Genomic DNA, 27,487 nt, shown 5'->3' with positions numbered 1-27,487 from the left:
CATGGAAAGAAACCCTATACCCATTCTTCCTCATCCCTTCCAGCCCTAGGAAACTACTGACTAATCTTTCTGCCTCTGTAGATTTGCGTATTCTGGATATTTCATATATATGGAATTATATAATATGTGGTCATTTATAACTGGATTCTTTCATTTAGCATAATGTTTTCAAAATTCTTCCTTGCTATAGAATGTGTCAAGATTTCACTTCTTTTTATGTCCAAATAATGTCCCATTTTATGGATAAACCACATTTTGTTTATCCATTCATCAGATGATGGACATCTGGATTATTTTTGCTTTGGTGCTATGATGAATAATGCTGCTATAAATATTTGTGTACAAGTTTTTTTTGTAAACATGTTTTTATTTCTGTTGGGTGTATACCTAGGAGTGGACTTGCTGGGTCATATGGTAACTCAGTTTAATTTTTTGAGGAATTTCCAGATTATACCAAAGGAGTTGTATCATTTTACATTCCTCCAGCAATATATGAGATTTGATTTCTCCACATCCTGGCCAACACTTGTTATTATTTATCCTTTTGATTGGTAGCCATCCTTGTGGATATGAAGTGGTACCTCGTGGGTTTGATTTGCATTTCCCTGATAGCTAATGATGTTGAACATTTTTTCATGTGCTTATTGGCCATTTGTATATCTTATTTGGAGAAGTGTCTGTTCGGATCCTCTCCCTATATTTTAATTGGGTTTTTATTATTGAGTTGTAAGTTCTTTATATATTATAGATATAACTTTCATATCAGATGTATGATTGACAAATACTTTCTCCCATTCTTTGGACTATCTTTTTGCTTTCTTAATGGTGTTCTCTGAAACACAAACGTTTTTAATTTTGATGAATTATATTTTATCTATTTTTCTTTTGTTACTTCTGCCTTTGATGTCATAACTAAGAAACCATTGTGTAATTCAAGTCAAAGATTTATGTCTATATTTTCTTCTAAGAGTTTTATCATTTTAGCTCTTACATTTAAGTCTATAATACATATTGAGTTGATTTTTGTAAATGGCATGAGCTAAGGGTCCAATTTCATTCTTTTGCATCTGGATATCCAGTTGTCTCAGCACCATTGTTACTAAGAGTAGTTTTCCCCCATTGAATGGTCATGGCACTCTTGTTGAAAATCAATTGACTGTAAATGTGAGGTGTTTTTTTGGGGGTGGGTGGGGGGTCTCAATTCTATTCCATTGATTCATAAATCTATCATTATTACAGTGCCACACTATTTTGATTATTGTAGCTTTATAGAAAGTTTTAAAATCAGGAAGTGTGAGTCCTCCAACTTAGTTCTTCTTTTTCAAGCCTGTTTTTGTATTTGGGTTCCCTTAGTTTGCCATACGAATTTTAGGATCAGCTTGTCTGTTTCTGCAAAGAAGCCAGCTAGGATGTTGATAGGCAATGATAGATTGCATTGAACCTGTAGATCAGTTTGGAGAATATTGCCATCTAAACAATATTAAGTCTTCCAATTCATGACATGACACGTGGTGAGAATTAATTGAGTGTAAGGAATTTAGAGACTGAGATAACTTAAGCGCTTTACATTACCATTGGGGTGATGGTTGGAAAAGATATAGTCCTTCTTCCTGTTTGGAAAACCCAAAATTATGGGGTGTCTTGGCTTTTAAGTTTCTTGGCATTTAAAATTCTGTCCTCATGTATTAATGTTTTTCATAAATCTACAAAGGGAGAATTTTTTTATTTTTTTATATATATTTTTTATTGTATATATTTTTTCAGCTTTATTTGAGGATATAATTGACATACAACATTGTGTAAGTTTAAGGTAACAGCATGTTGATTTGATACTCAGATATTTTGCAAAATGATTATTACAGTAGTGTTAGCTTACACCTCTAGCACGTTACATAATTATCATTTCTTTTTTGTGGTGAGAACATTTAAAATCTACTCTCTTAGTAACTTTCAACTACAGTATTAACTATAATCACCATTATTGTCAATATTAAAATGTTTTTCTAATATGTTGTGGAAATTATCTTTACTGATTTTTTGTTATACCATTTGTATTTTAAATTACTTTTAATATTTAAATTTTATTCTTGGCCTTATAGACATTGAACATGGGCTCGCTATTATTTTTCTTTTTTTTTGCGGTACGCGGGCCTCTCACTGTTGTGACCTCTCCCATTGTGGAGCACAGGCTCCGAACGCGCAAGCTCAGCGGCCATGGCTCACGGGCCCAGCCGCTCTGCAGCACGTGGGATCCTCCCGGACCAGGGCACGAAGCCGTGTCCCCTGCATCTGCAGGCGGACTCTCAACCACTGCGCCACCAGGGAAGCCCTCACTATTTTTTTTTAACATCTTTATTGGAGTATAATTACTTTACAATGGTGTGTTAGTTTCTGCTTTATAACAAAATGAATCAGCTATACCTATAAATATATCCCCATATCCCCTCCCTCTTGTGTCTCCCTCCCACCCTCCCTATCCCACCCCTCTAGGTGGTCACAAAGCACCGAGCTGCTCTCCCTGTGCTATGTGGCTGCTTCCCACTAGCTATCTATTTTACATTTGGTAGTATATATAAGTCCATGCCACTCTCTCACTTTGTCTCAGCTTACCCTTCCCCCTCCCCATGTCCTCAAGTCCATTCTCTACGTCTGCATCTTTATTCCTGTCCTACCTCTAGGTTCTTCAGAACATTTTTATTTTTATTTTTTTTAGATTCCATATATATGTGTTAGCATGAGGTATTTGTTTTTCTGACTTACTTCACTCTGTATGGCAGACTCTAGGTCCATTCACCTCACTACAAATACCTCAATTTCATTTCTTTTTATGGCTGAGTAATATTCCATTGTATATATGTGCCACATCTTCTTTATCCATTCATCTGTCAATGGACACTTAGGTTGCTTCCATGTCCTGGCTATTGTAAATAGAGCTGCAGTGAACATTGTGGTACATGACTCTTGTTGAATTATGGTTTTCCCAGGGTATATGCCCAGTAGTGGGATTGCTGGGTCATATGGTAGTTCTATTTTTAGTTTTTTAAGGAACCTCCATACTGTTCTCCATAGTGGCTGTATCAATTTACATTCCCACCAACAGTGCAAGAGGGTTCCCTTTTCTCTACACCCTATCCGGCATTTACTGTTTGTAGATTTTTTTTTTTTTTTTTTTTTTTTTACCGGTACGCAGGCCTCTCACTGTTGTGGCCTCTCCCGTTGCGGAGCACAGGCTCCGGACGCGCAGGCTCAGTGGCCATGGCTCACGGGCCCAGCCGCTCCGCGGCATGTGGGATCCTCCCAGACCGGGGCACGAACCCGTGTCCCCTGCATCGGCGGGCGGACTCTCAACCACTGCGCCACCAGGGAAGCCCTATAGATTTTTTTGTTTGTTTGTTTGTAGATTTTTTGATGATGGCCATTCTGACTGGTGTGAGGTGATACCTCATTGTAGTTTTGATTTGCATTTCTCTAATGATTAGTGATGTTGAGCATTCTTTCATGTGTTTGTTGGCAATCTGTATATCTTCTTTGGGCTCACTATTTCTAAATATATTTTGAACTCAGGAAGTATAAAAAAATGTTTTATGTCTAATTTATATAGTCATATAGCATACTGTTTTAAGCAAGATAAGCTTTTATAGGTTGATGGATAACAGTTGTATTTTGAATTTTTTAAATGAACAATAGTATATTGTTATTTCCGTGATTTATGAATACATCTTTAAGAGAGAAAGTATCATATTTTGTCAATACTTTTCAGGAGACAAAATGCTGTGTTTTTTGTTTGTTTGTTTGTTTTAAATGCTATGTTTATAACTCAGTTATTCTCACCCCATGCCCCCAATTTACTGGGTCTAGAAATACCTGAATCATTGTTGGTATGCCACTTACTATCAGTAGTAGTAATGTAAATGGGGTGTTATGTCAGTTTTAAACTTAGTAATTAATGAAAAACTCTGACAGTATTCTAAAGTATTAATATCTCATTTTTCCTTTTTAGCCTTTCTAACCAGGTTTGAGTTAATACAGCTAGTGCCTCCAGGTAATGTGCCAATAAATGAATTTCTAAATTAGTTTAATTTAATTTTAAAAGGATTTTGGCATGACAAAATGGGGACTGGCATTTAAAAGCTGTGCTTTATATAACACATGCTTTTTACCCCCACCAGTCTTGAATTTTGCCCACTTTCAGAAGAGTAACTTTATGGGTTTGAAAAAGCAGTAAGCATAGCTTAAACAGGTTCTTTGACTTTCCATTTTTTCATAATTTTATCTAATAATCATCAAATAATTTTTTCAGTCCTGGCTCAGCTTCTTTCAAGTGTTTGCTTTTGGCTGTGTCGTAATTTGTAGAGTGAGTAAGTGCGAGTGTGTGTTTGTGTGTGTGTGAAACCCAAAGCCATCTTCTCTGTTGATGCTAGAACAGGGTTGGCAAACGACAGCCCCCAGGCCAAATCCAACCTGCAGTCTGTTTTTGTATGGCCTGTGAGTTAAGAATGGCTTCTACATTTTTAAGAATTAAGATTTACTTCATATACTATAAAATTCACCATCTTCAAGTGTACAATTCAATTGTTTTTAGTATGTTCACAGGATTGTGTGACCATCACCCTATCTGATTTTAGAATTTTTATTACCCTCAAAAGAAACCCTGTACTCATTAGCAGTCACTCCTCATTCCCTCCTCCTTCCAACCCCTGGCCACCACTAATCTACTTACTATCTCTAATTGATTTGCTCATTCTGGACATTTCATGTAAATGGAATCACAATTTGTGCCCTTTTATGTCTGGCTTCTTTCACTTAGCAAAATGTTTTCAAAGTTCATCCTTGTTGAAGCATATATCAGTATTTCCTTCCTTTTTATGACTAAATAATGTTCTTTTATATGAATATGCCGAATTTTGTTTATCCATTCATCAGTTGATAGACATTAGAGTTGTTTCCCCTTCTGGATATTATGAGTAACACTTCTGTGAACATTCATGTACAAGTTGTGTGAATATGTGTTTTCTGTTCTCTTGGGTATGTATTTGGGTATATACCTAGGAGTGGAATCGCTGGGTCACATAGTAACTCCATGTTTAACTTTTTTTTTTTTTTTGCGGTACGCGGGCCTCTCACTGTTGTGGCCTCTCCCGTTGCGGAGCACAGGCTCCGGACGCGCAGGCCCAGCGGCCATGGCTCACGGGCCCAGCCGCTCCACAGCATGTGGGATCTTCCCGGACCGGGGCACGAACCTGTGTCCCCTGCATCAGCAGACGGACTCTCAACCACTGTGCCACCAGGGAAGCCCTCCATGTTTAACTTTTTTTTTTTTTTTCATGTTTAACTTTTTAAGGAACTGCCAAACTGTCTTTGGCTTTTACATTTTTAAATGGTTGGAAAGAAATTTTTTTAAAGGAGAATATTTATTGATACATGAAAATTATATGAAATTCAAATTTCATCGTCTGTGATGTTTTATCCATGCTCATTCATAGAAGTATTGTTTATGGCTGCTTTTGTGCTGGAATGAGAGTTCAGTAGTTGTGACTATATGGCTTGAAAAGCCTAAAATATTTATTCTCTGGCCCTTGCAGGAAAAGTTTGAGACCTCTGTGCTGGAATCATGGGACTTTAGGAGTAAACTGTTCTGTGATGACTTTGTTTTGTGTTATGCAAGAGACCTGAGCTAGTGAGAGCAAGTAGGAGCTGCCACCTGGTGACACCACTTCTCAGAGTTTCTCAATGTGGCTGATTATCTGGTGATTTTAGAGTCTGCGTGTATGTGTGTGTGTGCATGTGTGTGTGTGTGTGTGTGTGTGTGTGTGTGTGAGAGAGAGAGAGAGAGAGAGAGAGAGAGAGAGAGAGAGAGAGAGAGAGAGAGAGAGAGAGGATACCTAAAACTCAGAAACATTTCTAATACTCTTCTCATCTTTGCTAACATAAGCTTTGCCCTTTCCCTTCCCAGCTTCACAGTTTCAACTTGTAAAAACCATCCCCAAATGCTGAGGAAACCTTTATTTATATTTTGGTGAACATGTTTCTTGCTATTTCTCTGTGGTTAGAAGAACACATGGATATGGAATTTTTACATAAATAATGTCACATACATTTTCTTCTCTTACTAACTTACCCAATTATATGTTACTGTTATACTGTAATTTTTAAAAACATATCGAAAAGCATTATTTTTGGTATCATGAAGAATTTCATGAATTTACTTATGTGTTTTTATAGGTCTGTAAAAAGTCTGTAAATAATATTTGGGGTTTTACTTTTTCACTCTACATTGTTACCTGTAGGTAACTTATTTGTCATTTTCAATAAGTATGTATTTTCCATAGTGTTATTACCAATCTTAAATTGATATTGTTGCTTATTAGGATTTCTTTGTCTTTCATATATTTATAACAATTATTTTTTCTCTTGATATATTTGTAAAGAATAGAATTGCTAGATTGAACCATATCTTATAACCTGAGAGTAAACTGATCCCCAGCAAGTTTCCATTATTTCTACTGCATTCAGCACTGTATAGAGTGCCTGTTCCCCATATCCTAGCTAATGCTGGATGCTATCATTTGGATTTTTTGTGTTTATAAAGTGTGTAATAATTCTTTAAAATATATTTCACCATATTTTCCAGTCCCTTCTTTTTAGATATGATTTGTGACAACCTTAACATTTTAAATTTACTTCAGAAATTTTCCATTTTCCCATATTATAATTTGTTTTCTTTCTTTCCTTCTGTATAGTATGACTGTCAGTGTCCTTTGATTACTTGTAGAGTGATGTCTGCATATTAACATTGCATTTTGGTATAAATTCCTGGTATTTTCACCAAAGTTTTAAATCAGTTATGCTTAACACATATGTATTTCCCCTGTTTTGTTGCATTATTTTGATATTTTATTGTGTGAAACTTTCTTTTTCTTAAGAAAGCATAAGAGAAGGAAGGTGAGTCTGGCAGATGCCTCAGCTAAAGCAGAGGTGGCTGTGGAGGCTTTTATGAGGATCATGGCCCTGCATACTGTGGCTGCTCTGCAGCAGGTCAAGAACCCCAATGGAGTGGAGTGGACCCAGGAGTCTGTAGTTCTTTCTTCTGCTGCTTGGTTTGTTGGCAGAGGCATGTCCTGAAAACAGATAAGAACCCCACTCTCGGTGGGTCTAGGGATGGACACACTTGTTGTCAGTGCTTTCTTAGGTAGGCAGAACAGAGGGAAGATCAGAGATGCCTCCTACCTGCTTTTCAGAAATTCTCTCTCACTGAATGTTTTTTAGCCTAAAAGTAACAGGCTAAAATCAGGGCATTGAGTTTTCTTCCATAAGTTTTTTTTTTTTTTTTTTTTGCGGTACGTGGGCCTCTCACTGTTGTGGCCTCTCCCGTTGCGGAGCACAGGCTCCGGACACGCAGGCTCAGTGGCCATGGCTCACGGGCCCAGCCGCTACACTGCATGTGGGATCCTCCCGGACTGGGGCACGAACCCGTGTCCCCTGCATCGGCAGGCGGACTCTTAACCACTGCGCCACCAGGGAAGCCCCATTCCATAAGTTTTTTATTTGACCCAATTTTACGTTCAAATGTATGTCACTGTTAACTGGCAAGTTATATTTTAGTATGCTAACAAAATAGAAGCAGGACCATTTTGATCTTATTTAATTTTTCGTGAGTTAAAAAGATTATCCAATATCTATAATAAATATTCTCATTGTAAAAATTGTAAATAACAAAATAATACAAAACAAAAAGTAAAAATTCACATTCATCAACAACCTCTGACAATAATTACAATTAACAATTTGTTGTATATCTTTTTTAGGCCTTTTATAATGCATTTATTATGTATAATGCATTTAGTATATTCAACCAATTCTAAAATATATAGACATATACACAAACACACACTCACATATATATACATAAATATTAAATATGTCTAATATTTAGTATATGTATATTTAATGTATATATGTATATATATAGGTTGAATGTATATTTCCTGCAACTTTTTAAAATTTGGTATATTTTTGACTGCCAGTTTTTTTTTTTACTTGACTGGAAATCCATCTGTGAGAAGGTTGCAAGAATGGTTCAAAATTGTGATGACTGGAGAATATTGAAGCTGGGTGCATGCTTACAGGTTATAACTCAGAAGTTAATCAGATACAAAGTGGGGGCTTTATTGTACTTGTCTTCCTTTTGTCTACAATCCTTCAGTTTCAGATTGTAATTTTAGTGGAATTAAACTTGAATTGCTTGATATAGTTAATTTTGTTTAGCTTCAGATGCATTACAGATTGATCCATTAATTTGTCCAACATATGTTTATTGAAGGTGTACTTAGAAAATGCCCTACACTGTGCCATTTCCTGGTGGTATGCCAGTGGCACCAGGTACAGAGTGGTGATGGTGAGCCGCCTTGATCTGCTGGTTCTTGATACTAGCTAATTAAGTAAAAATGATTTGCTTAAAGTCTCAGGTGGACTGTGCTGTGGGGTCCCATGGGCCACATTTAGGTTCTCAGGGAACAATTCTTCTTTGGCCGAATTGTTACCTTTTCATTTTGTTGTAGATATTACTGTATTTGATATTGTTTCATAGCACTTTCAAACACACTTACTATAATCAAAAGACATATTATGACCATTAAGTTTGTGATACAGGTACCTCAGATTTGCATACAACTTTACTTCTAAAGAATGAAGAGATCCAATGATTTGGCTTAGAAGTAATAAAGACTCCTCTGGGTCTTCAGTTTACAAAGATGGGAAAAAGCAAATAGACACAGGAGGGCAGCATAATTCTGTTTGACAGTGAGCTTGGTGCTTTTTTTTTTATTGACCTCTTACACAGAAACTTCTACTTTGGGATAAGTCATGTATATTCAGTCCAGCTGTAAAATGCTCAGTCCAGCTGTAAAATGCTCTGTTTTAGTGGGCACCCATTCCGTGAATCAGAGCTTGATTTTTTTTTAATTAATTTATTTTTGGCTGCGTTGGGTCTTCGTTGCTGCTTGCAGGCGTTCTTTAGTTGCGGTGAGTGGGGGCTACTCTTTGTTGTGGTGCGCGGGCTTCTCATTGCGGTAGCTTCTCTTCTTGCAGAGCACGGGCTCTAGGCACGCGGGCTCAGTAATTGTGGCTCACGGGCTTAGTTGCTCCGCAGCATATGGAATCTTCCCGGACCAGGGCTCGAACCTGTGTCCCCTGCATTGGCAGGTGGATTCTTAATGACTGCACTACCAGGGAAGCCCCAGAGCTTGATTTTATACTTCATAGTGATGTTTACTAGGCATCAAGCAAGGAAAGAACTCCTGCCTCAGATGATCTGGTTTTGAATTCCTGCTTTGCCATTTGGCATCATGACAAGTGTCTTCAACTCTCAGAGCCTCATTTATCTGTAAAGAAGGAATCAAGTGAGACTACATATGGGGAAGCAAGCTGTCAATTCTGATATGCTCTCTAAATATTAGATATTTCTAGAAGCAGTATCGTTATTAAAATTATTATTTCTCTTAAAGTCTCATTTGTTTCCTTTTTCAGGGAGAAGTTTTTCACTAATGGCATTGACGATGTCCCTGTCTGTGCCGTTAGCCTATTAAGAACACCAAGCTCTTTCAGGCATTTTACTTTGCTTATGAGACTTGCTCAGCCTGTGCACATGTTTATTTATTATTTATAACCTAGGCTTTTGCTGTAACATCCCCTTGGTGTGCTGACATTTTCACACTGGGTGGTAGTTTGGATCTTTAGAAAATGACCAAACCAGAGAGATAGAATTGAGAAGCTTCACAACCTTCTGTTTCTCTAAGCCTATTTCAGTTTCTTTTTTATTCCAGTGATTCCAGATCTTTTTTATTCCAGTGATACAGCAGATAACTCACTTCCAATTCTCGGACCTCTCATTTTTATCGTAATTCTTGCTAAATGTAGGAATAGTAAGTAATAGCTATCATTTTGGATGCAGTGACAAGAACTAGCCAAAAAACATATGAAAGGAAAAAGGAAAAGCCCACTGTGTAGAGCATCATACCAGGTGTTTGTTCCCAATAGGAACATACGATCGAAAACACATGATGTTTGTGCAGACCAGCGTAGCGTGGGGAGCACTGCTGAGCTGGTATCACAGATCATTGAATGTATGATGCTAATTAAGTTAAGAATCTCAAGGTGAGATTATCCTGGATTTAGAGTGAGCCCTAAATCCAGTACCTTTTTTTAAATATATGTATACATTTATTTATTTAATTTTTTGCTGTGTTGGTTCTTTGTTGCTGCATGCGGGCTTTCTTTAGTTGCGGCAAGCTAGGGCTACTGTTCGTTACGGTGTGCGGGTTTCTCATTGAGGTGTTTTCTCTTGTTGTGGAGCACAGGCTCTAGGCGGGCTTCAGTAGTTGCAGCATGCGGGCTCAGTAGTTGTGGCTTGCAGGCTGTAGAGCGCAGGCTCAGTAGTTGTGGCACACAGGCTTAGTTGCTCTGTGGCATGTGGGATCTTCCCGGACCAGGGATTGAACCTACGTCCCCTGCATTGACAGGCAGATTCTTAACCACTGCGCCACCAGGGAGGTCCAAAGACGGACAAATCTTTAAGGTAGAGATGACCTCGGTGTGTTTGAGGGACAGCAAGAAGGGCAGGAGGGATGCTATGGAATGACCAAGGAGGAGAGTGATAATAAAGGAAGTAGGAGAGGTGATTAGAGGCCTGACTATACAGAGTCTTAAAGGCTAGGATAAGATGCTTAGATTTTATTCTAATATGATGGCAAGCCTATTGGAAGGTTTAACCACGTGAAAGTCACAATCTGATGTAACCTCACAGTGTGTAGGGAATAGATTTGAGTTCAGGAAGAATGGAAGGAGGGAGACCAGCTAGGAGGTCATGGCAGCAGTCCAGGAGAGAGGAGGGTGGGGGCTTGGACCATGGTGGTAACTGTAATAATAGAGAGAAGGGAACAAAATTTAGATTTATTTTGGAGATATAGTCAACAGAACTTGCTAATGGATTGATATAAGGAGTGAGAGTGGAATCAAGGATAAATCCTAGATTTTTGGCTTGAGTAACTAGTACTGGTTCCTCTGAAGCGAAGGTAGAGGAGAGCTGATTTGTGGAAAAAAGTCAAGAGTTCTATTTTGGACCTGTTATTTTGGAGATACTATAAGACACTTAAGGTGAAACTTGAATAGAATTTCAGCAGGATGGGGAGGAAGAAAGGATGTTTTGTAAGAAATAGCATAAGCTGAGGAAGTGCAGAGCAGACGAGGGAAAGACACATCATCAGTCCTTTGTGGCTGGAGCATGTCTGAGAAGGGAAGAAGAGAAAGAAATATGATGAAAAATGTAGAACACATTCTTTTTGCACTTTGATCCTTGTTAGAATCCAAACATTCATATTAAATGGAATAAGTAGGAAGAAATTAATCCATCATATTATTTGATGTAAGGTCAGTTATTTTCTACAGTTGATGCACCAAAATATACCCTCATCAGAATTCTTCAGACAAATAAATTAGGAGTCACAAAACAGTAAAGTTGAGACAGGCTGGGACCTGGGACCCTTTGCTACAATGCCTGCACCTGGACACATCTATCCTCCAGCAACGAAATACAAAGAAACTATATGGGACTAAAAATAACTGCGTGCATGGGCAGTTGGGGCAAATTCTGGACAAAAGATACAAAGAGACCAAAAAACCCACCTGCCACTTCTGAAGAGACTGGAGCAAAAACAGGGTGTCGGGGAGCAAATGCAGGGTCCTGAGCATGCCGCCTGCACTCAATACACCCCACTGGAGGGGTGGGCAAAACACCTAAGCCACCCTCTGGCCTGATCCCTGGACACACCCCTACCCTCACCCCCTTATAAGGAACCAGCTCGTCTGGCGTCTGGGACCGAGCAAGCAAGGGAAACATTTGTTTTTGCTCCCACCTGAGGTCGCAGGGACCCCAATAAAGCCTTGCCTGAGTTTCTTATCTGGCCTCTAGTCAATTGCTATTGATTAGGGAAGGCCAGGAACCCTGGTCAGTATCAAAGCTACCTCACTGACTACAGTTAATTTTTTGGTGGTGCTCTGTACAGGGGCCACTCTTGGTCCAAACCACTTGTATAGCACCTGTTTTGTAGAAGGCACCTTCTCCATCATTTAGCTCAGTGATTCTTTTTTTTTTTTTTTTTTTTTTTTTACGGTACACGGGCCTCTCACTGTTGTGGCCTCTCCCGCTGTGGAGCACAGGCTCCGGACGCGCAGGCTCAGTGGCCATGGCTCACGGGCCCAGCCGCTCCGCGGCATGTGGGATCTTCCCGGACCGGGGCACGAACCCGTGTCCCCTGCATCGGCAGGTGGGCTCTCAACCACTGCGCCACCAGGGAAGCCCTAGCTCAGTGATTCTTAATCATATTACACCCAAGATGATCTTTTGGTAATGAGTATTTCATACTATCTCTTTTACCATACTGAAATAATATTCACAGTTAATATAACCAATTATATAGGTCACTGCAAAAAATATATAGTATTCCAGCCATAATATAAAGGAGAAATACAAAGGAAAATGATTTAAAATAAAATGACATGTATACTAATATGTAGATGTTGAGCAAAATGTAATATTTGGATGTGATATGATTTTCAAAATGCCAAAAGGGTCTTGGTAAATATCCAAACAAAGCAAAGTACAGTTGTTCCTTAATTTACCTGGTACCTGTATTCCTGAAAATTCAGTGTATTTTTAAGTTGTACAAAAAAATGCTTTGTGTTTATTTGTAACAGTTAGATTCCAGGCTCAGATAACTATAAAAAGTTTTCTTGCCTGAAAGAATGTCTGGTAGGGTGTTAAAAAGTCGTGCAGGAGTGTCTTGAGCATTGCAGGATACCTTGAACTTTGGTTCCTGCCTGTGAAATTTCTCCACAAATTTCCAAAATGTCCCTGGGTTTGTTACCAGTACTGCTGAGAACCACAGCTCTGGCTGTTCTCTGAGCCATTGGGATGCTGACATTCCTACATCACAGAACACATGGAACCCTAGTCTACACTGTAACCTTTGAGTGAACAGGGCATTGTCTGCCTGTTCTATCCCTAGGACCTGGCCCACGGTATGTCCTTACAAAACATTTGTCTCCTTAGAAAACATTTGTCGATGTTGGATGGAAAGAGATGGAAGGAAAGATTTTCCCTTTTGTTCTGTTTTGTGGAGCAACCCTTTAGGTAGTCTTTTTCTCTGCAGTGACTTGGGAAGGCTTTAAAAAATTATGCATGAGGGGCTTCCCTGGTGGCGCAGTTGTTGAGAGTCCGCCTGCCGATGCAGGGGACACGGGTTCGTGCCCCGGTCCGGGAAGATCCCACATGCCGCGGAGCGGCTGGGCCCGTGAGCCATGGCCGCTTAGCCTGCGCGTCCGGAGCCTGTGCTCCTCAACGGGAGAGGCCACAACAGTGAGAGGCCCAAGTACCACCAAAAAAAAAAAAAAATTATGCATGAGACAAAAAGTAGTAGAAGTCGTTGCCTCTTGAATAACAGGTGCTGTGATCAAAATGTCTATTCTTATCTGAGTGCCATCTCTGCCATCACTTGTCTAAGCTGTTATTTTGTTGAACTCAGGGTTGTAGATACATCATTTTCAGAACATAAATCTGCTTATGCCTTTTTTCCTTTGTTTCTAGCGTGGGAAGAGTTGGCCTATTATGAAGAAAACACGAGGGACTTTCTCTTCCCTGTACCCAGGCTGACACCTTCGTACCCTGGGCTGTGTAGGGAGGTGCTCATGAAGACAGTTGAAGGTTTTCCGGTAAGTGATCTGTGCCCAGCTGGGCTTCTGTTGGGAGAGGAATTCTCGGGACCTGAACATTTTATTCCTGACAGAACCAGTTTGTGGGCAGATCACTTCATCTTGGTTAGTGCCCCTGATGTTCTCTTCAGCAGCCCTGATTAGATGCCCCACTCAAAATAATAAATGATACTGATTCCCACTATTGATTTGAGATGTGGGAGTCTTTTTTTTTTTCATTAAATACATTCATTTTGGCTTTCTTCCCACATCGAAATACTCAAAGTAACTGACATTACTGTGGATTGCCCTGGTTCCTGTAGGAGTACCATATTTTAGCACCATTTATAAGAATACAGATCAAGGCATTTTTCATTATATAAAAGGTCTTAAGTACAAAAAAATTATTTTAAAGTTCAAAATTAAGCTCAACCACCCCTGGTTACTGGGGAAAAGATTGCCGAGACTGTGGTTATCTCCAACCCCGTATCCTTTCCTTGGATTACCCATGTTTTGGCGAGTTCACCCCTGTGCCACAACTACACCCAAGAAATCAACAAGAATGAGATAAAGCTGTGGTCAGTGTTCTCCCTCACTATTAATGAGCATTCAAAATATGGAAATATACAGATGGCCATAAAGGCCTGGGAACAGAGATATACGTAATAAATGGCTTGTTGATATGACTTTTCACTACAATTGTCTATTATCTCCAGGCTTAACGACCACTCTGTATAGTTCAATTATACTTACTAACCCATTCCACCATTCCCAGTAATAAATTTCAATTTACCATGAAAAAAAAAGCAAATGGCACAGCTCACCTTCACCCTCCCAAATGTGGCCAGGTCTCAGGCTGTGGGACCTCACACACTTAAAGACGTCACTTTGTGACTGCAGGCCAGTGAGCAGGCACATTCATACACACGCACACATCCCTTCTGGTCATGGCCGAGCCTACCTTGCTCCTACTGCTACTGCTACCAAGGGTGGGAGCAGCCAAACCAGTTTAGTTTTGTGCTTCTCATGGCTCCAAGTTATTAACTGGATCACACAGGTATTAATCATCAGCTGCCCATGTCTTTTTGTTTTTGGCCTCTCACTGTTGTGGCCTGTCCCATTGCGGAGCACAGGCTCCGGACGCGCAGGCTCAGTGGCCATGGCTCACGGGCCCAGCCGCTCTGCGGCATGTGGGATCTTTCCGGACCGGGGCACAAACCCGTGTCCCCTGCATCGGCAGGCGGACTCTCAACCACTGTGCCACCAGGGAAGCCCCTGCCCATGTCTTAATTCACTGCCTAACTCAGCACTGGCTCCCTGATCTCTCCAGCCACTCAGAAGAGATCACCAAGGTTTTCCGAAAGAGTTAAGCATTACATAGTCTTCTTCTGTTAAATAGGGAACTTAAACTTTAGAAAAAGGAATTTGCAGAATCCACGCATCGAAGTCTTCCACTGGTTCAGATTTTTATCCTTGTATAACGTAAGCCATGGAGGTCTGTCAGGCATGAGATGTGGGAGTCTTATCTAACCATTCTAAGTCACTGCCATATTCACACCATCACATAGTTATAAAAACATTGCTGCTTTCACCTCTTTTTTTTAATTTAAAATTTTTTTATTGAAATATAGTTGATTTACAATGTTGTATTTCTGGTGTATAGCAAAGTGATTCAGTTATATATATAATATATATATAATTATTCAGTTTTATATATATTATATATAATATGTTATTATTTATATATATTATATATAATAATGTGTTATTATTTATATATATATTTTTTCAGATTCTTTTCCATTATGGTTTATTACAGGATTTTTTTTGAATTAATTAATTTTATTTATTATCTGCTCGGTTGGGTCTTTGCTGCCACGCATAGGCTTTCTCTACTTGTGGTGAGCGGGGCCACTCTTCATGGCGGTGTGTGTGCTTCTCATTGCGGTGGCTTCTCTTGTTGCAGAGCATGGGCTCTAGGCACACAGGCTTCGGTAGTTGTGGCACGTGGGCTCAGTAGTTGTGGCTCGCGGGCTCTAGAACACAGGCTCAGTAGTTGTGGCACAGGGGCTTAGTTGCTCTGTGGCATGTGGGATCTTCCCGGACCGGGGCTCGAACCCATGTCCCCTGCATTGGCAGGTGGTCTTAACCACTGTGCCACCAGGGAAGTCCCTATTACAGGATATTGAATATAGTTCCCTGTTCTATATATAGTAGGACCTTGTTGTTTATCTATTCTATATGTAGCAGTTTGTATCTGCTAATCTCAAACTCCTAATTTATCCCTCCCCCACCCCCTTTCCCCTCTGGTAACCATAAATTTGTTTTCTGTGTCTGTTTTTTCATCTCCTCTTAATGCAGACTAACTGAAAGATTTAATATCAGTTTATTTAATCATAGCTATTGTTTTAGTAATAATAATAGTAAAATAGAGTAGTGATATTAATAATGCTACCTCTTATTTATTTTGTGCTTGGGTTTTTTCATGTGATATCTTATTTTCCTCATAACAGTTTTTAAGTCAGCCAAGGCAGATATTATGGTCTCTACTTAATGGAGGGGAAACTGTCAGAGGTTCACAGACTGATATTATTGAAGGATCTTAAAAGATACAGCAGTTATTTAGTTGATTATCTAACTGTTTGGGGGGCATTATCTGAACCCAAATTCAAAATATTCATTTTTTTTGTTGTTGGTTTTGTTTTTTTGTTTTTTTGTTTTTTGCGGTACGCGGGCCTCTCACTGTTGTGGCCTCTCCCATTGCGGAGCACAGGCTCCGGACGCGCAGGCTCAGCGGCCATGGCGCACGGGCCCAGCCGCTCCGCGGCATGTGGGATCTTCCCGGACCGGGGCACGAACCCGTGTCCCCTGCATCGGCAGGCAGACTCTCAACCATTGCGCCACCAGGGAAGCCCCAAAATATTCATTTTGATGTTATCTGGGATGATTTTTAACACTGCAGAAACTCTGACAATTTTCTTTACTTTTATGTCACTTGGATGACCTCTGTTTTAAGGGCCACATCCTTGTGAATTATAAAAAGCATACTTAATACTCAACTTTTCTGTTACTGCCCCATGAATCACCATTATTAAAATTTAATAAAGTGTTATTGTCTCCATTTTGTTGAGAGTACTGTGTAGAATACATAACATGCAGGACCCCTGTTTCTAGGATGTTTATGATGACAGGACTTCTAGTTCTAATACTTCAAACAGCAAGCATTCATCAAAAGTTCTCCTAATCTGAATTCCTAATGAGCATAACTTTAAGTCCTCCAATAATCTTTGAAGGTTTGGTGAATATAACTGACATCATTTTTTTTTCTCAGAGATGTTCTTTGTGTATCACTTATACCCATGGTACTTGTGAGATGCTCGTCTTTATTATGTTGAGTTATTGGGATTTTGCTCTTCAGAAGCAAAAAGGGATAAAAACTAGTGAGAATTAGGTGGGAGATACTCTTTATATTAACTTTGGTTTGCCCAAGTTTTCTATTAAATAAAATCTATCTACAAACACTGGGCTGGTATCCAGCTAAGTATCAAGACAAGAAGAAACACACTTTCTCATATTTTCCCAAATGTTATCTTTGTTTAACTTTATGGGCATAAGTAGGGAGAAGAACCTACGGAAGTTGTGTTTGTAGTTATTCATAAATGCAGGTAATCATAAGTGAAAGAGCTTTAAAACTGCAGGGAAACATCTTCATGCATTAGAGGTAAAGTATCAATTCTTACAATGAAGTTAATGAAAGTATATTTTAAACAATTTGTAAAAAGATAGAGGAGCTCAATTTCTCTATGTTCTATAAAGCAAAATAAAACCAATTGCTGAAGCTTTACTAATAGCTGACATTCATTGCATGCTCGCTAGATGCCAGGCACTGTGCTGAGCTCCTTACATGGATGATCTTGTTCAATCCTCCTTAACCCTGCAAGGTGGCTACTGTTATTTTCCTCATCTTAGGCATGGGGAAGCTGGCATGGAGAATTTATCAAAGGTACTCAGAGTCACAGACCTGGTGAGCAATGGAGCTGGGATTCTCATGCTGGCCTGTCGGGCTTCGAAGTTTGCACTCGGTCACTGCATGATGCTAATTCTCTCATTTTTATTTCAGCCCAGGGTCCAATTTCTTTTCATTAATGTTGTAGGATATGAGAATAAATGACATATGCGTGTCAGGCAAATCATTCACTTCATTTATTTTCTCTTCTTAGTTCATTAAGAATTAGATTTATTTCCTCCAATAAAATGTGACTTTTTCTTTGTACTTCCATATTTTATTTCATTTCACTTGTTATGCTAACAGCCTTTTTTGCCTCCTTTTCCTGCTGAGGTCAAGAATTCTGAGGAGGGGAATATAATCTGGTTTTTTGTTAGGTAAAGGCTGAATTTGTAAATTAAGTGGAAACAATATTTTTTTAATTATTAATTTTTAGTTAATAATTTCCATTTTTCTTTAGTGCAGTGATTCTAGGAAAATCCTACTGTTAAATACATTTATTGACCTAACCATCATCACCACCATCCCGTTGCTGAGGGGATTGCACAAGATAGAGCCTGTAAATTTCAGCTCTAAACTGTTATGCTAAAATCAGTACTTCTATGAAAAATACCTTCCTCCGTATTGTCTGGAAGTCACTGCCAGGAGTGGAGGTCAAATAGGTGAACAAGATGGTGTTACAGGCTGTGGATTCCTTACTGGTAGGGGACCCTCCTCCTCTTCTCTAGGCAAAGTGGAGCTGCATGTATAGCGGTTACATGTGGACTCAGGTGGTCTGGATTCAAGCCCAGTTTTGTCACTGAATGACTGTGTGATTTTGGGTAAATTACTTAATCTCCATGTAGCTTAGTTTCTTCATCTGTAAAATGGGACTGGTAATAGTTCTTCCCTTATAGGGTTATTAGGAGAGTTAAATGAGGTAATGTATGTATAGTCTTTAGCATAATATCTGGTATATAGTTAAGTGCACAATAATGTGAGCTGTTATATTTTATTAAACTGTCATTCAAGGGTTAATACTACTTCTCCATGAGGCATTAAGAAGACTACACCAGTCTGTGGCTTAAGAGATAACTTGTTCAGGCTCAGGCAGCTGGGCCGCTGGGGACCTGGGGCTTCGCACACCCATGAGGTTTTGGATTTCCACCAGTGGTGCTGTGGACCCCGAAATTCCCCTTCCCCCACCCTCTTCTTCATGTGGGCAGTCTTGATAACTGGAGGTGAGGCTGTGCCGGCCATGTTATTGTGCATTCTTTATGGAACACCACCTCCCTGCCGCCCCCCACCCCGCCCCAATTATTCAACTCTGTGCAGCAACTGGGCTCTTGTGTTTATAAGCCCAGAAATCTTGAGTCACCAGTCTGGGCCTAACACTGTTATGGGCGTACTGTGCATTCTAGAGGCAAAAAAAAAAAAAAGAGGAGGGGGAGCTGAGGAGGTAGGTTGTGCCTGTGAGGACCTGTTCTGTAGACAAGATGAATGTACAGGACTGAATGTGCATCGGAATGAATGAATGCACAGGAATCGCGCTGACTAGTTCATCCATGAAGCCCCCTGAGAGGTAGCATGAGGTAATGGAAAGAGGATGGTTTTTGCTGTCCAACAGAGTTTCAACTCTTGGCTCTACTGATCCCCAGCTGTGTGACATTGGACAGACTAACCTCTTCAAGCCTGTTCCCTCACATTTAAAGTGGGATATAATTGTCTACTACACAGGTTGTATGAGGATTAAATGAGATCGCACATGTGAAAGCCTCTAGGAGCACCTGGTACCTGTCTAAACATGCAGTGCATGTTGGTTCCTTTTCCCTCTAGGGCTTCGGCCGATGCAAATTCTTCTTGCAGGTACTTGGAGTATGTTATATAAGTGAAATGAGCTGTTAGCAACTGGAGGGAGAAGTCACTATGGGTGTGCCTGGAGGGGAGAGGGTTAGGCCAGGCTTCAAGAGACAGGTAGGATTTGGATGGGCAACAAGAAGGAAGGTAAAGTGCCCCCAGAACAAAGGGGTACCTGGCCAGGCGGTGTTCTCTGGGGGAGAGGAGAGCAAAGGGTCATGTTCAGAGGGGCTGCAGGTGACTGGATGGGGTCAATTGGAGACAGTGTAATTCAGCTCCAAGTCCTATCCCTGTTTTGACGTTTACAAGACATGTGACCTTGGGAAAATTGCTTAATATCTCTTTCTGCCTCAGTTTTTTTTAAAGAAACATAATTGTATTTTTTAAATATACAGTAAAATTGACTTTTTTTGATACACAGTTCTATAAATTTAACACATGTATAGATTTGTGAAACCACCATCATAATCAGGATACAGAACAGTTCCATCACTCCCCAAATCTGCCTCATGCTATCTCTTTATAGACACATCCTCCGCCATAATCCACTAATCTGTTCTCCGTCATTAAAACTTTGTTTCCTCTTGAGAATGTCACATAAATGGAATCACATAGTCTGTAACCACTCAAGACTGGCTTCTTTCACGTAGAACAATGTTTTTAAGATTCATCCATGTGGGCTTCCCTGGTGGCGCAGTGGTTGAGAGTCTGCCTGCCGATGCAGGGGACACGGGTTCGTGCCCCGGTCCGGGAAGATCCCACATGCCGCGGAGCGGCTAGGCCCATGAGCCATGGCTGCTGAGCCTGCGCGTCCGGAGCCTGTGCTCTGCAACGGGAGAGGCCACAACAGTGAGAGGCCCGCGTACCGCAAAAAAAAAAAAAAAAAAAAAAAAGATTCATCCATGTAGCTGTGTGTATCAGTAACTTGTTCCTTGTTATTACTGAGTAGATTCCATTATATAGATATACCATAGTTTATTCACCTATGAAGAACATTAGAGTTGTTTCAAGTTTTTGTCCAGTTCTCAGTTTTATCATTTATAAAGTGGGTTGACGTTAATAACTGTACTTTCCTTATAGCACTATGAGAATTAAGTAGGACAGGGTATATGTATGTGTATGTATATATATGTGTATGTATGTGTATGTATCACCATGTTTTAGATAGGATGGTACCGAGCAGAAAAAGAAGTATTGATCAATGAAACAAAATGAAGAGTTTGGAAATGAGTATAAATATTTTGTATGAGATATAAAGCATGTTTTCAAAGCAGGTAGGCAGGGAAGGAGAACTTCTATCCATCCCTCCCCCTAGGTAATCTCATTCAGTTCCATGGTCCAGTGTTTTAAATAGAGTAGCTAACTGCGAGGACACAAGTTGCAATGCCTGGATTCAATTACCAGCTCTGCCAGTACTAGCTGGACAAGTTGCTTAAATTCTCTGTACCTTAGCTCACACATCTACAAAGTGGAGATACTACTGGGAACAACCTCACAGGGTTGTTGTGAGGGTTAGATGAGTTAATATATGCAAAGCCCTTTGGTTGGGCTCTGGCACATAATATGTAGTATTATATGTGTTTAGCTATTCTTATTATGTATGTATTTTATTTTCAGCTTTGTTGGTGTATAATTGACAAAACCTGTATATATTTAAGGTATACACCTTTATTTTTGTATATACATTGTAAAATAATTGCCACAATCAAGCTAATTTTTTTTTTTTTTTTTTTTTGGCCGTGCTGTGTGGCTTGTGGGATCTTAGTTCCCTGACCAGGGATGGAACCTGGGCCCCGACAGTGAAAGTGCCAAGTCCTAACCACTGGACTGCCAGGGAATTCCCACAATCAAGCTAATTAACATATCCATCATTTAACATTGTAAACTGTTGTTTCTTTTCTTTTTTGTGGTGAAAATACTTAACATCCACCCTTTTAGAAGATTTCAAATATAAAATATAGTATTGTTAACTGTTGTCACATTGCTGTACATTCCACTTCTAGAATATGTTCATCTTGCCTAACTGAAACTTTGTATCCTCTAACATCTCCCCATTTCCCCCATCCTCCAGCTCCTGGCAACCAGCTTTCTATTAGCTGTTTCTATGAGTTTGTTTCAGATTGCACATATAAGTGAGACATGCAGTATTTGCCTTTCTGTGTCTGGTTTATTTCACTTAATATAGGGTCCTCTGTTTTCTTCTATGTTGTCACAAATGGCAGGATCTTCTTCTTTTGAAAGGCTGAATAATATTTCACTGTATATATATTCATTATGTATGTATTTTAGATAATGTGTGTAGATTATGCCAACTACAGAAAAGAGCATTCAGGTTCTCGGATGATTTCAAGTTAGTATAGGATGAGCAAAGACCCTCTTTCCATTTTATTTGTTTCTTTTATGCTGTTTTATTTTCAGGGCATTGCTCCCAAAATAGAGTTTTCTACGAGGACAGCCATCAGAGAACGTGTGTTTCTGCATAGACACAGATTTCTTGTAAGTATAATCGAGAATCCAGTGATAGAAATGATAGAAATTTTCTCCACAAATTTAAAGAATTTCAGCCTAAACTCGGTTTACCAAGTTTAGATGCAACTGGACAAACAGAAACCTGGAAACTTATTACTAGGTTTGAATTTCCATAGTTAAACTGTTTGTTCAGCCTGTCACATTAGAGTGAGTATGTTTGGCATGTATTCATCATGGCATAATTGGTGGAACAGAATGATCCAGAAGCTACAATCACAAGCTTGATGTGTCGTTTAGTTAGGTTTTGTTGTTGTTGTTCCATGACTTTTACTCTTGATTTTATCAACAGTAGTGTTTCCTTCTTTCCTGTGCTGAGGCTGAAGCTCAGAGTTGTATTTGTGGGCCACCTTTGGTAACAGTGAGGGTCTTGGGGCATCCATGAGCACTACCTTCATTTTACTCTCTTGTTCAGCCCTAATTTCCCCTTCACCCTGATTTCTTTCTGTTTTTGTTTTACCTTATTGTCCATAATTTTGCAACCGTGTAAAATCGTTTCTAAAATGATATAGAGAGTTAATGAATATAGTTTGTAGACCTCACCTGGAATCCTAGAAAATGCCTTGAAAATGTGGGCTTTGGGTTAAGAGGTACTGAATGAGAAGGTCCATCGGTCCCCTGGGCACCATAACTCATAAATGGGAAGCCAGTGGTTAATTTTCAGGAAGGCAATAGCTGCTTTTTAGTCTCTCCTTATTTACCCACTGTTTTCTCCAATCTGTTTAAGTGTGCACAGTGATCTTTCAGTTTATTATTCTTTTTCTTCTACTCCACCATTTTAATCTTGTTTCAATCTCCTAATATAGGTCTTCCTATATTAACTTTTTTAAGTGTTAACTTTTAAAAATAATAGCTTTCATTGTTTTCCTATAACAAAAGTATCCCATTTATTTTATACAATTAGAAAATACAGATAAGAAAAAGGACAAAATAAAAATAACCTGTTATTCTTACTATCTAGAGATGAGCATGACTACTTTTTTGAATATATTCTTCTGTACACACACACACATACACATATTGTTTTAATTTTAGAAGATTAGGCCCATACTACAATAATATGATATTATTTCATATCATATTTTCACTTTGAATGTCATGAACATGTTCTCATGTCCTTAAGTATGCTTAAGCCAGGCAATTTTTCATGGCTTCATACCATGCCATTGTACAGAAGTACCATAATTTTTGGCAATTCATTTTTCTGTTGTTGGGTACTAAGCTGATATATTAGTCAGGGTCCAGTCTGGAAAACAAACCATACCTGTTACTTTAACAGAAAGATTTAATGTAAAAAAAAAAGAGGGCTAAACGAGGGTTGGAGGACTGAAAGGAAAAGGGGAACAGTGAAGTGATGGAGATAGTAACTACAGGAAGCAGCTTCCACCTCTAGCATTGGGGGACCAAAGGGAAGAGGTTGGATCATCAAGAACATAGAAATTGGAGGAAGAAACCCCATAGAAAGGGCACCCAGACATGTGGGGAGGGGCTGCTCTCCCGGGTGTTTCCTCATGATTTCAGAGGGGAGACTCTGATGAGCTGGGACTCAGATCTCTAAGGAAGGACACTGCTCATTGCTGCTGTCCCAGGAGCTTGGAGGAAGGATCCTGTGGGGCTAGACTCAAATCTCTGAGCAAGGGGCTCTCTGGCCACCTGGTGCTGTGAGGCTAGTTTTGGATTATGATAGGAAAAAACTATAAACTGGAGCCATTTGCTGCTGTCAAGGTGAAGAATGGTTGCTGGGGTGATGCTGACAAGAACAGAATGCAAAACTGGAAGTCCCCAGTCCTTTCCTCCTCCTCTAGTCTTACGGTCTCCCTCTAGCGCCCTCTAGTGGTGGAGCCTAACAAAACAGCTGGAAAAACCGAAGGGGGTTTGCAGAGTGCCAGGTCCAGTATCATAAAGCTGAGTGTAGAAAGGTGGGTTTGGAGCTGAAAGGAAAGTGCTTACTCACCAATATAGTTGGTTTCTAATTTTTGAAGTGTTCTAAGAATTTCTGTAGCTATACATATAGCCATAATTATTTCCTTATAATAAATTCCTTGAAGTGAAATTGCTGGACCCAAGTTTATGCCAAATTCTCTCTCTCTCTCTCTCTCTCTCTCTCTCTCTCTCTCTCTCACTATATTTCTACATCTGTCAATCATCTGTCTATGATGGGGTGGGGGTGGGGGTATCTGATACTTTCCAACTTTCTCATAATGCAAATAAATCTCACTGCTAATAGTTGAAATATACTAGTGATACTAACCTGACCTGAAGAAAAATTTTAAAATGCCCTTCCTTAAGTTCATGTTTTATAAATCTGAGATGTTCAGTCTTCTACCTTAGTTAAAGTTCAATTAAACACAGTTATATTCTGATTGAGTTTTCTTCTTTAAAAATATTGTTTCTTTTTTGGGTTTTCAGGAAGAAAGATGTGAGTCACGAAGGCCTTTATCCACATCAAATGGACCAAAATCCCCCTTAAGTAGTATAAAGATGAAACCAAGGGAGAGTAATCTCGACAGACTGCCCCAAGGCATGCAGTCCCGGCCGCCCTCTCCATATTTCACCAGGCGTTTCTTTCAGGACCAGCCAGCTCAACTGAATCTTGGAGATAGTTTCAAAATACCTGGAGAAAGCAAACCTCCATTTGTAGTAAGACATGTGAGCCTCAAATTATTTTTCACAGTCCTTTGGAATGGTGAGGGTGTGAATGAGGGTGGAATAAAGGAAGGTTGGACCATGAAAACGAATGGGTAAGTAAGTAAATAGAGGAAACTCCAATTGAATGACAGCTATGATTAAATTATGTTCACTTCCTAGAGTCATTGTCAGGAAAGATGTCTTATGCAGAAGACTTGCTTAGTAAATGTCTGCCATCCCTATTTTTAATTTCTGAAAATTATTAATAGAGAGTGTTATCTACATATGATAACCTGCCACTGTCCAGAAAAATCAATGAACTGTCAGTGGTAGAAGATGCATATCAAAGGCTGGCATATACTCTGTACCAATCTGAAACCAAAGCCTCATCTGTTTTAAGAAAACTGGTTTGAGTTTTCTTAGTGAGGTCGTTGCTTAATGGCCACACTTTTAAGAGCAGGAAACATATGTCTGCAGGAAGATGCAATGATGTGCCACAGTCAAAGCCCTTAATTAAAGTTATTTTAGATTTAGCCCTCAGGAAATAGTAGGCAAATTCAATCACACTTGTTCTCATAGTCTCAAGATTTTTTGACTACTATAAAAGTAAAGGAAAATGTAGAAGAGTTCAAGACAAAAATTGCCCACAGGTTCACCAGAATAATAAAATCATTGTTTAATTTGATACATTTTCTTTTGCCTTTTTTTGGTATTCATAATGCCTTATTTTTTCCCACAAAGTTGTAATTATACTGTATGTACCGATTTGTTTCTTGATATTTACAGTTAATATTACATTAAAAACACTTCCAGTATTAGTTCATATTTTTCATGAATACCATTCCACATTCTAGTTCATGACTTATTCTTCAGAATGTTAACTATTGATATTATTGTCAAGTTGATAATTTGACTTAATGATAATGTTTGTGCATTAGACACAAGAAATGAAGCATGGTAAATCTCAAAGGCAAGGTGCTTTTGAGATGACTGGATATAGAGTTGATTTGTAGGTAGAACAGAGACGTTGTTTGGCTAGAAAGTACAGGATAGCTGTTTTCTTCATGGTGACCTGGGTAAAAATGTCTGGCAAAATCCAGCAATCACTCTTTAAACGTGGCTTCATACAAATATTGCTGAATTTTTACTGAGTCTGATTTATATCATTTGACATAAATTTTTATAAAATACAACTTTAGTGTATGCCATTATGGGCTAAATAAGCTTAAAATCTTGGAAGGTTTCTTAGGGAATTAAAACTTGCTTGATACTTTTATTTAACAAATTCTTATACAGTCTTTACTAATGTGCCAAGCTCTTTCCTAAGTGCTCTTTTATTTAGCCAGATTTCCTGATATCTGAAGTTTAAGTAGCAGCATTAAAATGTAGAGGACCTGATGTTGTCAAGATTGTAAATTCTAATCAAAGTATTTCTTGAAGTAGATTGAAGAGTAATATTATAACATGCTTTCTTGAAATTTAAAAAAAAAAAACAGAAATAAACAATGTTACAAAGAAACTCCAGCAACTCTATGTCGTACATATTCTGGAAGAGTCTCTATTTCAAGTATTTTGGCATGTTGTCCAGTGTAGGAAAATACGGTTACCTTAAGTAAAATAATACAGTCACCACTATTCTTTTTTTTCAAGAATATAGACACTCAGACTGGAAGGGGATGTGGAAGGCTGAAATGTCGCCTTGTGAAAATCCCTTGTCTTCAGGGAGGACCACACCTAGGCCAGTACTGCTCAGACTGTTTAGGAACATGAAACTCTGTCTGGTTCTAAAAGAATGTGAAGTAAATGTCACTTGCTGTTTTCTGGGCTGGAGCCTTACCAGTGGTTAGAATATGAGTTGTGCCTAGTGCTAGGCCATGTCTTCGTGTTCTAACCTCAGTGAAGGTAGGGACAGACAGGTTTCCCTATTGGGTATAACATTTTATATACTTGGAGACTGTGATTTAATCTGTTCCCAACCTCTTTTCTCACCTGCATGACTGTGACTGAGGGGGAGAAAGGCATTACAGGTAATGAGGAGAGGGTAATACAAGCTACAGTGGGTTCAAGTCTCATTCCTTTCCTTTCCTTTCAGGTGGACAGTGCAAAGCCCTTTGGTGAGAACAGTTCAGAGCATCATTCCCAGAAGTCTAGAAGAAAATCTGACTTTTCAAACTTTCCATTTCCAGTGAGAAGAGGTACTTGAGTTTCTTGTTATTCCTATACAGTTTCCCCATGGGAACGAATGCATTCTACCTACCTCTAAGTCTTCTTCATTCTGAGGAATCACATGTTTCTTTGGAAATTCAGGGCCTAATTCTCAGGTGCCCTCCCGCTGTGGAGTTTCCAGGGAGGGAGTTCCCATGAGCAGAGTCAGCTGAGAAGCTGTTTCAGAGTTCCCCTAGCTGTTGAAGGAGACTGCTCTGAGTAGTGTGACCACTGAGCGTGCTCTAGCTGTGGTTGTTCCCTGGCTGGGCTGGAAAAGCAGGGAGCACCTTGTCCTGGTGGAATCTTCTTGCTAAGGCACCACTGATAGCTAACATACAGGACTCTCCATTTCTCTGGATAGGAAGCAGCAGGGGATTGTCGGAGATCAGGAGATGCAACACTTACTTTACAAGATTCCATGTCAGCAAAGGAGGAGAGGCAATTTGTCTGAAGCAGTGAGGTTAAGGCAGGGGATCTCAAATGTTTAGATTTCAGTACCCTTTTGCATTAAGTATTATTGAAGACCCCAATGAACTTTGTGTA

General features: G+C 39.4%; 1 protein-coding gene across 2 annotated transcripts in view; it reads left to right on the top strand.

The window, feature by feature from the left end:
- The window catches only part of SPATA6L (spermatogenesis associated 6 like), a 63,037-nt gene that overhangs the window by 19,227 nt on the left and 16,323 nt on the right, over positions 1-27,487 (top strand). The window contains exons 5-9 of one of the 2 annotated variants that reach the window (XM_060155034.1): positions 4,001-4,042; positions 13,640-13,764; positions 22,004-22,081; positions 24,521-24,760; positions 26,832-26,934. In XM_060155034.1, the coding sequence (XP_060011017.1) occupies positions 4,001-4,042; positions 13,640-13,764; positions 22,004-22,081; positions 24,521-24,760; positions 26,832-26,934 (588 nt within the window). The remainder of the gene's footprint in view (positions 1-4,000; positions 4,043-13,639; positions 13,765-22,003; positions 22,082-24,520; positions 24,761-26,831; positions 26,935-27,487) is intronic. The other variant, XM_060155035.1, reaches the window with a different exon arrangement.

This window comes from Lagenorhynchus albirostris, chromosome 7 (genome assembly GCF_949774975.1).
Source record: "Lagenorhynchus albirostris chromosome 7, mLagAlb1.1, whole genome shotgun sequence".
Taxonomy (NCBI): domain Eukaryota; kingdom Metazoa; phylum Chordata; class Mammalia; order Artiodactyla; family Delphinidae; genus Lagenorhynchus; species Lagenorhynchus albirostris.
Note: the sequence above shows the minus strand (reverse complement) of the source record. Positions and strands in the feature narration are given on the sequence as shown.